Source organism: Cherax quadricarinatus, chromosome 5 (assembly GCF_038502225.1).
Source record: "Cherax quadricarinatus isolate ZL_2023a chromosome 5, ASM3850222v1, whole genome shotgun sequence".
Classification (NCBI taxonomy): domain Eukaryota; kingdom Metazoa; phylum Arthropoda; class Malacostraca; order Decapoda; family Parastacidae; genus Cherax; species Cherax quadricarinatus.
Genome location: NC_091296.1, coordinates 13,768,916 through 13,781,418, shown reverse-complemented (window position 1 = coordinate 13,781,418; position 12,503 = coordinate 13,768,916). Strand labels below are relative to the sequence as shown.

The 12,503-nt window shown below is 38.6% G+C and overlaps 1 protein-coding gene across 4 annotated transcripts in view; it reads left to right on the top strand.

Moving 5' to 3' along the window:
- Nucleotides 1-12,503, top strand: part of LOC128684868 (ubiquitin carboxyl-terminal hydrolase Usp2) — a 50,807-nt gene continuing 38,304 nt past the window's right edge. For 2 of the 4 annotated variants that reach the window (XM_070100283.1, XM_070100271.1), the window contains exons 1-7: nt 2-75; nt 2,881-3,338; nt 4,437-4,694; nt 7,566-7,682; nt 8,029-8,113; nt 9,097-9,195; nt 10,960-11,061. In XM_070100283.1, the coding sequence (XP_069956384.1) occupies nt 2,907-3,338; nt 4,437-4,694; nt 7,566-7,682; nt 8,029-8,113; nt 9,097-9,195; nt 10,960-11,061 (1,093 nt within the window). In that variant the 5' untranslated portion in view covers nt 2-75; nt 2,881-2,906. Of the gene's footprint in view, nt 76-476; nt 699-2,880; nt 3,339-4,436; nt 4,695-7,565; nt 7,683-8,028; nt 8,114-9,096; nt 9,196-10,959; nt 11,062-12,503 lie in introns of those variants that run through there. The other 2 variants (XM_070100273.1, XM_070100286.1) reach the window with 2 other exon arrangements.

The window sequence follows — 12,503 nt, the reverse complement described above, 5'->3', positions numbered from 1 at the left end:
GTAGAGATCACTAGTGGAGCCTGTGGCTGTCTAGTGATAGTAGAGCACAGTTTACAGCTACCTACATGATCTGAGGTACGTTAAATAGGTCTGCTGTTATTCTTATTAGTTATAAGACCATCTAATATCTTTTAGGTCTTTTGTTCCAAAAACCTGCCGTACTGGTACTCCCTTAGCTCTTATTTTAAAGTGCATTATATAGACTTGTTTATGTGAGCCAGAGTCAAGTCACCATTAAAGACACAGCATCAACAACACGGCCACTTGATACTGGAGTTCCGCAGGGAAGTGTCCTTGGTCCCCTGCTCTTCCTCATATACATCAATGATCTTCCAAACGTATCCCAACACCTGAAACCCATTCTCTTTGCTGACGACACGACTTATGTCATCTCACCCTAATCTTGCCACCCTCAACACCATTGTTAACGAGGAGCTGATCAAAATATCTCTCAGTAGTAGTACCAGTTCCTAGTAACCAGTTACCAGTAACCAGTGTACCAGTAGATGACTCACTACCAACCGTCTCTGCGTGAATCACTGTCTGTATTCATATTGCTGCTGACCACAGCAGTATTTCAAACACCCCCTCACATATGGGTACTGGGGTTAGTCAGTCTTACGAGTGAGAGCAAGGAGGCAGGTCACGGCTGTTTGGCGCTTCCCACACTATCCGTAATATACGTACTACCAGCCTACGTGAGTATTTCTTTACCCTATCCACGTGTTCGAACCCCACATGATATATCGACTTGGATGACAGCCAATAAACTTACTCTTAACACTGACAAAACCTACTATATTATGCTTGGTAGCAGAGCAGGAGATGCACAAATTAACATTAAGATCGACAACACTCTAATTACCAGACATAATGAGGGCAAATTCCTAGGCCTATACCTTGACAACAACCTGAATTTCAGCACCCATATCCAACACATAACCAAAAAAGTATCCAAAACGGTTGGGATCCTCTCCAAGATACGATACTATGCCGCAAAATGCCCTTCTCACACTATACCACTCACTTATTTATCCATACCTCACCTATGCTATTTGTGCTTGGGGATCAACTGCAGCAACACACCTAAAGCCAATAATAACCCAACAAAAAGCTAAATCCCATCCCTGGCAACACACCCCCCCTACTCTTCATAGATCTAAACTTACTCCCTGTTCAGTACATCCACACTTACTACTGTGCAATCTACATCTACAGGACCTTAAACTCCAATATCAACCTTGACCTAAAATGCTTTCTTGATAGGCATAACACCAGACACAAACATCTCTACGACATTCCCCGTGTCCGACTAAACCTTTACAAAAATTCAATGTATGTCAAAGGCCCTAAAATCTGGAACACCCTACCTGAGAACTCTAGAACTGCAGACACATTCATCACCTTCAAAACTACTATTAGAAAACATCTTATCTCCCTGATACACCCCATCAACTAACTACACGAATACCACCTGGTGGTTCACACTTACACTCACTCACCCATTTGACCATAAACAGAAATATTAATCGCAATCTTAAAATAATGAATCCTATGATACTCCAATACTGAAACTATGTACTGTGCCAAAACAAAAGCATTCACATTGCTAAACTCACAAACTAGTATCTAGTCACTTAGCCATAATACCAACTTACCTCATAATTTGTAATATTTTAAAATAAAGAATTAAACTAAGTCTGCCCGAAATGCCTACCTATGCTAGGTGTTCTAGTGGTACACTCTGTAATCATTATTTAACTACATGTAAACCACACAACAACCAAATTCTGTAAATTCAGCATTGTAATCATTATAGAGAATAAACTTTGAATTGAATTGAATTGAATTGAATTGAAGTGGGTAAGCACACTCTAACACGCAGAATGGAATTTCTTGCTCTCTACAATAACAGTATTGATAGGGGCAGGCTTGACTCTGTCCTCAGGATACTTCAGTGATGTTGGCCCACTATTGTGGTCTTGACGGTCAGATCTATATAGTGATGCAGGCTTGACAGTGTGGTCTTGAAATCAGATAAATCTCAAGTGATACTGGACCACCAGTGTGGTCTTGACGATCAGATCTATATAGTGATGCAGGCCTGACAGTGATGCTGGCTCACTAGTGTAGTCTTGACGGCCAGGACCATATATTTCAGTGAGGTCGGCAAGTACATTGTAAGGGCGAAACGGTGCCATATTTTATTAAGTTATATAGGTGTCTGTTTCCCTAACTATTGTCGCTATTACGGCCAATAATTACACGGGTATAATTTTACCTAAAATATGAATACACTAACAATAACTGTTGCATAATAAATTGTATCCGCAGAATTATTTATGAAACAGAGTAAACAGATACTTAGGTTATAATGAAAATAGTAATTACAAAGAAATGTAGGTCATTTCAATAGTTTTATGAATACATAACAAACTGGAGCACCGGCAAGCTTTTCCAATCATTGACAACAGTTAATACAAATTTTGTCATTTTTTCTATATCATGATTTTTAATTTAGCAGTAAATTTAACCACCTATCCTAATCTTACCTTGGTAAAATTTACGTAATGTAAAAAAAGTCTGGTTTACCAATCCTATCAACGAATTTGCATATCTTTATGTGACTTTGAGATGGATGGTAGAAGTAGGTTAGGTTAGGTTAGGCTGGTCAGGAATCAGGACAAGTATTACCTATTAGTCATATGATGACCCGCCACTGGAGCTTTTGGTCATTTGACCGAGGCCTTCCACTGGCTTACCCGTCCACCCCTTTAAAAATTATCGTTATGATTATAAGAGTTTATTAGATTTAGGATGGTAGAAATCTTCAGGTAGCCTGATATATTATTTTGTGCTATTACATTATATATACTTCAGGGACACACTGATACCACTGCATAATTATGGAAGTTACAAGACCAGAAAAATCAAATTTTCCGAAAAAAAGACAAAATGAAAAAAAGAGCTGTGAATTAGGGGAGAATTTAATGAATAAAAAGACAAACCAGGAGATAGAGTCTGATGAAGAAAGTGGGGAAATTAACAGAATTTCAGATATAGAAAGTGGAACACAAAGGAAAAATTCTTATACAAGTGGAAATAGTCAAATAAATTATAATGAAGATAAGGAAAATGAGAGAGAATGGGAGCCACAGACACCGGCCTGGTTGAGAGAAGAGGAGGAAAGTGGAGAGAAAGAAGAATTAAAGACAGCGGATAAAACTGGGCTTGGCGAAACACAAACAATGCAAAATAAACCAGAAATGGAGACCGCTGGAATACACGCTGCAGTGGGAAGTGAGTTGCAAGACGCAACACAGAAAGAAGTGGAACAGGTAAGAAACAAACTCTGTGTGGGTGTCTTGTGAAGTCGTAATAATAATACTGAAAAACTCACAGAACAGACGGGATTCGAACTCATGGCAAGCCAGTCTTTAAATTCGCATCTTTGATATATCTTGGATGAGTTCCGAGAGTTCTTTTCACTCTCGGAGTCCGGCCATGGGCCAGGCTCGTCTGGTGCTTGCCTGGTTACCCAGGCTGTTGCTGTTGGTGGCCTGCTGACCCACATACCCATCACAGCAAGCCAGTGTTATTACCACTACATTATATCAGCCAAATAAATTCACTTAACTAGTTATATTTATATACAGTACAATAGACTACAAATTCAGGGGTTTACACACGATTCTCGCATCAACATGGGTTCGAATTCTGTCCGTTCAGCGAGTTGTTAACATTCGTGTTACTAAGATTTCGCGAACCACTGATAACGGTTTTGAAGAGACTTGAGATAGAGTCTGTCACAGCCATGATGGTGCAAGATTCATCTGTAAAAAGATCCAGCACTGGTCCACCAGTGTTCGTACTATCCTTTCTAGTGTATAAAAATACATGAATTTGGATGAATATTATTAGACTGGCATAATGTAGTTGTTAGAGTACAAGAATGAAAGGTACAGCAGGTGTACTGGGCCATGCCAGGCAAGTCCAACTCACACCCACCCACATCCGCTCATATACCCGTCCAACCTATATTTAAAGCTATCCGAAGTTCTTGCCTCAATAACACTACTTGGGAGTTTGTTCCAGTCATCTACAAGTCTAATGCCAAATCATTTCCCATGATTAGAACATTACACTTACCTGCATTGAACTGCATCTGTCACTTATAATATGATGTTATCATCTTATAAGTGGCAGATACACCTTTGCAATTAGTGATTACTAGAATAAACATCGTATCTGCTTTAGTAGGATAAGATTTGTTTAGGTTCTCACTGTAAATGGTTCTCATACAATGGTTGCACTAAATACATAAAAGTTTTAGTCATACATTGATATATATTTCACGGAGGATAAACCCCCCATAATTAGTGACATAGTTTGGGTGGTGAATTGTGTTGTACATTCAAAGTTGTCTTCTCATGCAGGTACACGTCACTGTCCATGATGCTTCAACTGTAGGCCCAACGATGGCAGGATCACAGGTGACTTCATTAAGAGGGATCAGCAATGATCTGCTTGGATCAGCTGACACTTCATCTGTACAGATGAGCCAGGTGGACGTCACTCCACTTCAGCAGCATGTCACTCCACTTCAGCACGTCAGTCAACTTCAGCAGCATGTCACTCCACATCAGCACGTCAGTCAACTTCAACAGCATGTCAATAAAGTTCAGAAAGAAAACGTAAGCTTCATTTAGTCTATATTTTTTATGTAATTTAGTTATTTATTAAAGGAAACATTTCGCCACGAGTCTTCGTCAGTCCTAACCACTCGTGGCGAAACGCCTTTAATAACTAATGAACTCAGGTTATAATCATACCCATAATTTTTAAAGGGGTGGAGTGGTAAGTCAGCAAAAGGCCTCGGTCATATGACCAGAAGCTCCAGCTAGGGGTCATCATATGATTAAGACCCGCGCCAGGAAACACTTATCCTGTTTACTGACAAATATTACCAACAACCAACCCTGTTAACCAATCTATCTCAAACTGTTTCACTCAAATGATTATCTGACTTTTCCAATTAGTATACAACTTATTGAGGCTGCTTGTAACCTATACACTATCAGTTAAGGATATTTTAATTCCTAAGATAAGAGATTATATTCAACTCTCAGTGTATATACGCGGAGATACACACCTCTCTGTGTATATACACGTCTTGAGCACATAATTAAGATAAGATTTATTAAGGTTCACTACCTATGATTCCAGATTATTATACACTAGCTGAAACATACGCATAACTATATACATATATTGCTAGTAAATTGTGTAGATTTTCACTTCAGATAATAATACATCGCTGTTAACGCCTAGAAAGGCTCAATAATATATCGTTTTTGTAATTCATAGAATTTTTTCTTGACATTATGCACTCCAGTTTTTTTTTTCAAAGAATACAAAAAGATATATTGAAAACTACATAACTGACCCTTAAGTGAATTGCAATTCTACACAGAAATTGCTAAAGGAAGAACTAGAGATGAGAGGAAGAATGGGCGAGACTAACAGGAGTACAGAAGAAATAGGAAGATATCTTAAAAAGAAGAAAGAGGAGCTCACACATGTTAAATTAAGTTGTGTGTTGTTTAAAAAATTATTTAATATGATGTATATTTGTACTGACTAAATTCTTTTATTGCAGCTTGCTAAGAGATGGAAACTGAAAAAAATACAAAATCTGTCTGTCTGTCTGTCTCTCTCTCTCTCTCTCTCTCTCTCTCTCTCTCTCTCTCTCTCTCTCTCTCTCTCTCTCTCTCTCTCTCTCTCTCTCATACAATAGGTTGTCAGTAATTTTTATGTGGACACTAGAAGACTATACATGTACTAGGATGACCTGGATAGGTTGATGTGATCAGAGAAGCAGTTGATACTTTCAAGGTAAAACAAGTGTAAGGTTCTAATTCTAGGAAAATAAAATAACTATGGCACTTATAACCTAATAATGTAGAGCTTAATCAAAGTGAATGCGAAAAAAAAAATCTAGGAATTCTGGTTAGCAGAAATTTAAAGCCAAGACTGCATAAATGTGCGCAATTAAGCTATAATTATTAGCTTTATATCAAGAAAGATAAATGATAGAAGTCATAAGATTATACTGAAAATCTGTATATATTTGATAAGACCTTATTTAAGTTATGCTGTTCAGTTTTGGTCTCTCTATTACAGAAGGAACATAAATGCGCTGGAAAATGTACGAAGAATGAAGTTGATTCCATGTTTTAGGAACTGAGAGATTGTGTGTGAGGTTTATAGGTACAATCCTGATTATAGGTACAATCCTGAATTATTTCACCTACATAACTGGGAAGAACTCTTGGCACAACTAAAACAAATACTACAATTACTGATATTACTTGTACCTCGGAGACAGGCTGGACTTGAGCAATAGTGGGTAACTACACCGTCCCACCTTGTCTACTCCCCATACTCACACAATCTGGACCTTAAATTAGGAACATATGGTTCCCGAATATTTTGAAGAAAAATTATACAAGTAACACTGACAAATTATATGTGGACTATTTTTAACTGAATATAATTATTACGACATAAGTGTTCATATAAATTAAGACACCTACCCAACTATTCCTTGGGCTGTACATCTTAACATCTGATCGTGGGTTCTATTCCCGTCCGTGGTATGGTTTGCCTTCCTGTTGGTGGGCAACTAATATTGGCCAACAAAAGTTATATTACATACCACGTGACAATTAAAACTCACTTAGAGGCGAAAACACATTAATATCCACGCGGTAAATGGTTCTTGATCGTGTCAACCCGCGTCTCAATTTTTCTATTATCCGCCGTAATCTGACATTTACAGTATACATCGGTATTATTCCTGATACTCTCCACATAACTCATTTTCCAGAGCAGCTTTGCGCTGATATTATTCCTATCAGCTACGATTAGTTACGATTCATTTACCAACACTCATTAGAACAACACGTTACGCCATTATAACGGCCTTCTGCCCCCGAATGTTTTTTTTTTTTTTTTTCCTGACTTGACATTTTCTAAAAAAAAAATCACATCAACACCACACTTTATATTATTGTTATTACACTAATTACCGGAAAATTAAAAAAAAAAATCCACAGAAACCTTTCCTACGAAAATAGGTTGAAGGCCCTATCTTCGCTCTGGAAAGTCGTAAAATTAGGGGAGATATGACCAAAGTGTACAAATGCGTAATAGGAATAAATAAAGGTGTTATAAATAATGTGCTAAAAGCATCCAACCATCACAGGACTCGCAGCAATGGATAAATTTAGATTTCGAAATAATGTAGGGAAGTACTGATTTGACAGTCGAGTTTCAGATGATTGGATCAAATTCCCAGGTAGGTCAGTGAGGCAAGAACTGAGTAGTTTTCAATATAGGTTGTGCGGGTATACGAGTAGATGTATGTTGGCCCTGCCTATCATTATTACTTCATTCTCATGTTCGTAAATTTCACTTCTCAGAATATCTGATCTTTCTTTTCGTTGAGTAATGGGACTTACTCTGACATACTTCCTTTTGCACACTCTCTCTTTGTCCACCAGGAAAGACTGAATGTTCAGATGCCGGAGTTACGAGACCCGAGGAAAAGTACTCTTGAAGAATATGAAGCTATCATTAAAAAAAACAAGACGGAATTACATGAACTAAAGTTATCAATGGTTGGTCTTACGTTTTCTTCTCACTTAAATTTCTTTTTTCATTTGTTTACTAAATTTCATTTATAAAATGCTTAATTATTTTTAATTTCGCCTTTATTAATGTTTGGTTTCAAGGTAAAAAAAAATCCTCTAAATATAGAAAAGTATCATTAATTGCTGAAAAGGTTGACCTTGTATGATATTCATGCGTTTATTTATTTTTAGTTTCACATTCAGTGATGCATTTATTATATTCGCTATCAAATGATTGCGTGCATGGAGTCCTTCCAAATTATTCTATATTTAGGCTTTTCTGCTAAAATTTTCACAATTTATTCAGTTATCTATAAATCTTCACATATTTCAGCTGTACAAGGCAGTGTTGACAGGAGATAAAGGCACAGTGCAGCAACTCAGGAAAGAGAATTTTGACTTTAACTCCAAATATTCAGGTTAGCCATTTATCTGATGGATGTACGATGGATACTAGGCTAGTATAGTGTTCAGACAGCTAAAGAGTTCATAGCTTTTTTAGCTTGAAGATGTGAAAGAATCATTAGCATATGTTGTCCACTGACTCTAGTGTAATGTTTCTGTTTTTTACGTAGTCTGAACACCCACCATCACATTTTTTTTAATATCTATTGTTTTCGGAATGGTGAGGTAATCGTGTGCAAGGCATCGACTGTTTGACCACAAACGCCACTGAGCGAGTTATGGTTTGACTAAGACCTCCGTCAGGAGAAATTTTAACATATTTTCTGACAAATAAAATGCACCTTCAAGATATAGTGATCCTTGGTTTTGTTTTTAACTAAGGTTTAACACGTAGCTGGGGTAGTCCAGCTGATGCTTGACCACTGAAAGGGTCATCATCTGCCATAGGATCCTATCTGGAGACAGAAACCTGTTTTTTTTTTCTTACCAACAAAACACCACAACTAACAGTGTACGCTTCATTATTTTTAATTCAGGCTTGAAAACTTGCCTTATTCGGTGGCGTTCACATAACCCTTTTTTTCTATAATCCCTTCAAAATCAGTCGTAACATCACGAATTTAACACATGTTGCTAAACAACGCAGGCTAAATTTAGGCTGATATTACATAGGTTGGGTAGGATTATACACAGTGAGTGGTGTACATACCGAGTGATGCTGGATGCTTGGTTAATGGGAATGTAAACCTGGGGACTAAACCAGGGTTATTATGGCTGAATATTACTCTATTCACCACCAGAAAAGAACAATTTAATCCTTAAACCAGGAATTAAAAGTAAATTTTCAGCGTATGTCTAACAGCGCTTAGTTTTGATTGTAATAATAATAATAATAATAATTATAATAATAATAATAATAATAATAATAATAATAATAATAATAATAATAATAATAATAATAATAATAATAATCTCTAAGCAAATGTTTCATACACAGGGGAGATGATATTACACATCGCGGTCAAACAGGGACGTTGTGAAGTACTTAGTGAGCTGGTGGAGGGCGGAGCAGACATCAACGCTACTAACAGCCAAGGTTTGTATATCTTATAGTCACTTGTTACATGTAATTCCTACAGCACTGCTTATCAGTTCAATTTTTCACCTCACACTTGTACTTAGCGCGTGTAGTAGGCTGGTAGACAGCAGTTGTCCAGTCAGGTAATATCACCTTGTCAATTGTCAAACGGAAGCTTGTTAAACGTTTGGCACTATGGCAGACTTGTTGGCCTTTTGTTTTTGTCTCTTGAAAGTGAAAATGACACAGATGTTACGATCTACTTATATTCAGCATAGATTTTTTTTTTTACATTCCTATGCTTCTTTAGTTATTAACATTGTAATACTGTATTTCAGTTTATTAATGAGGCCTGGTGTGTACTCAGCTAATTGTGGTTGCAGGGGTCGAGTCATAGCTCCTGGCCTCGCGTCTTCATTGGTCGCTACTAGGTCACTCCCTGCTCCGTAAGCTTTATCATACCTCTTCTTAAAGCTTTGTATGGATCCTGCCTCCACCACCTCCCTTCCCAGACTATTCCACTTCCTGACAATTCTGTGACTGAAAAAATACTTCCTAACATCACTGTGACTCATCTGAGGCTTCAACTTCTAACTGTGACCCCTTGTTGCTGTGTCCCACCTCTGAAATATCCTGTCTCTGTCCACCTTGTTGATTCCTCTCAGTATTTTATATGTTGTTATCATATCATCCCCCCTGTCCTCCAGTGTCGTCAGGTCGATTTCCCCTAACCTCTCCTCGTAGTACATGCTCCATAACTCCGGAACTAGTTTCGTTGCAAACCTTTGCACTTTAAAAAAAACCATACCGCGGGCGGGGATAGAACCCGCCCGTGGTATGGTTTGTTTGCAATCGTGTCATTACGATTTCGTGAGTCTTTGCACTTTCTCTTAATTTTTGGACGTGTTTGGTCAGGTGTAGGTTCCAAACTGGTGCTGCATACTCCAATATGAGCCTGATGTACACTGTGTATAGAGTCCTGAACGACTAGTTACTGAGATGTCGGATTGCTATTCTTAGGTTTGCTAGTCGCCCGTATGCCGCAGCAGTTATTTGATTGATATATGTGTATGTGTGTGTGTGTGTGTGTGTGTGTGTGTGTGTGTGTGTGTGTGTGTGTGTGTGTGTGTGTGTGTGTGTGTGTGTGTACTCACCTAGTTGTACTCACCTAGTTGAGGTTGCAGGGGTCGAGTCCTAGCTCCTGGCCCCGCCTCTTCACTGGTCGCTACTAGGTCACTCTCCCTGAACCATGAGCTTTATTATACCTGTGCTCTGTGTGTGAGTGTATGTGTGTGTGTGTGTGTGTGTGTGTGTGTGTGTGTGTGTGTGTGTGTGTGTGTGTGTGTGTGTGTTTGTGTGTGTGTGTGTGTGTGTGTGTGTGTGTGTGTGTGTGTGTGTACCAGCCATTCTAGAAAAATATCCTATATTTGCCTGTAGTTAATAACATGTAAATAACTGTTAACCACATACAACTACAATATAATGCTTCATGACTATAGATTTATGTTTTTTCTGAATTCGATAAACTTTGTTGCTTACCAAACACAAATATTGGAATCCAGTCCCTGGACTTACGGCAATCTTTCAGCCCTATAGGATGGGTATTGGATACATGATAAAGATATCAAACTAACCCTCCTCTAGCTGTCCGCACAAAAAGCTACCTAGTGTACATTGTACAGATAGTCTATTTTATTTATTTATATAAATAAGTCTACATGTTTTATCCTGGAATTAACTAATATTATTTTTTTCTATTCGCGGATATTTACGTATGATCAGGTGAGACGGCTTTACACATAGCCATCAGACACAAACGGTTCAGCAAGGTGGTGGATAAGCTGCTTACACTCGGAATAGACTGGCACTCACCAGATGCAAAAGGTCAGGTCATTTTTGTCTTTCAAACTATGATTGGTTGTTTTCTTAGGTTTAAAGCCTGTGGACTACGGGAGGGTCAATTTAGGGTGCATATCACCTGTACATTACCAGTCGAGGACACTTAATTCCTGATGAAGAATTTAGCGTAAACTCTGAGCATAGGTACATGGGTGGTGTTTTATTCATCAGGAAACAGAATAGTGTCTCCTGACACGGGTCTTAAGCAGATAATGACCTGTCAGGTGATTAAGCCTCTGCTGGACAGATGAGACCAAAGTTTTACACATAGTTTATAAGCCAAAGATCATTACTAAAGCAAGGTATATACACCGAGAGTGTATATACATACATATTCTGACTATACATACTCTGACTGGGGGTGAACAGGTGGCATGCAAGGTTAATAATACCTTTAACCATCCAACCGGAGTAATGCATCTTTGGATGTTGATATCCTTGTGGTTTGGAGATTAGAAGAGGGGGCGGGGTTTCTAAAAGTATTATCCAGAGGGCTGAGGTGGGGGTGTTGAGGTGGTTCGGACATTTAGAGAGGATGGAACAAAATAGAATGACTTGGAGGGAGTACAAATCTGTAGTGGGAGGAAGGCGGGGTAGGGGTCGTCCTAGGAATGGTTGGAGGGAGGGGAGTAAAGGTTTTGGGATTCAAGGAAACGGGTTAACCGGACTGCAATCCTGGGGATGGTAAGTACAGTGCCTGTACTCTGAAGGTGGGGTAGAGATATGTTGCAGTTTTTGAACTGTAGTGTCGGCACGCCTCTGGCTAGACAGTGAAGTTGTGAATGATGATGAAAGTGTTTTTCGGGTCACCCTGCCTTGATGGGAAATGGCTGATGCACTCAAAACCATAAGAATAAATATAAATAGGAAGATTAATTTTGTGAATTATTATTGTGAGCAAATTACCTGCATGAGGTTTATAGGGTATTATCTGAATTATTACATTCAAATAATTTGGGTGAGATAAGTGGGACTTAAGTCACAGTAGGTCGCAGGACTGTAACTCCCTCGATGCCCACCCCCTACCACTCACAAAAAGCTAGGCCTGGCATTAAATTAATAATTACAATATTGAAACCAGCTACTCTGGTAAATTAAAGTTGTGGACTGTATATGCTGGGTACACAAAAGAAATTTGTATTGCCACTTACCATTAAATTACTATAGATGGATCACACCACAACACCTGCCTGACACCTAGACCCTACACTGTCCAGTTAGAGATTTAAATGAAAGGACTAATGGCACACTTCCCTGTGAGCAATCGACATATCCCTTTTCTTCCACCATCCACATGTAATCCTTGAGGTCCCGCAAATTTCCTGTCCCAATTCTTCAGCAGCGGACATTAACACGGGTTCCTATTACGAATTCAGGCCGAAAAACCCATTTTAGCCACGAAGACGCCGGATCATTAGCTGAATTTT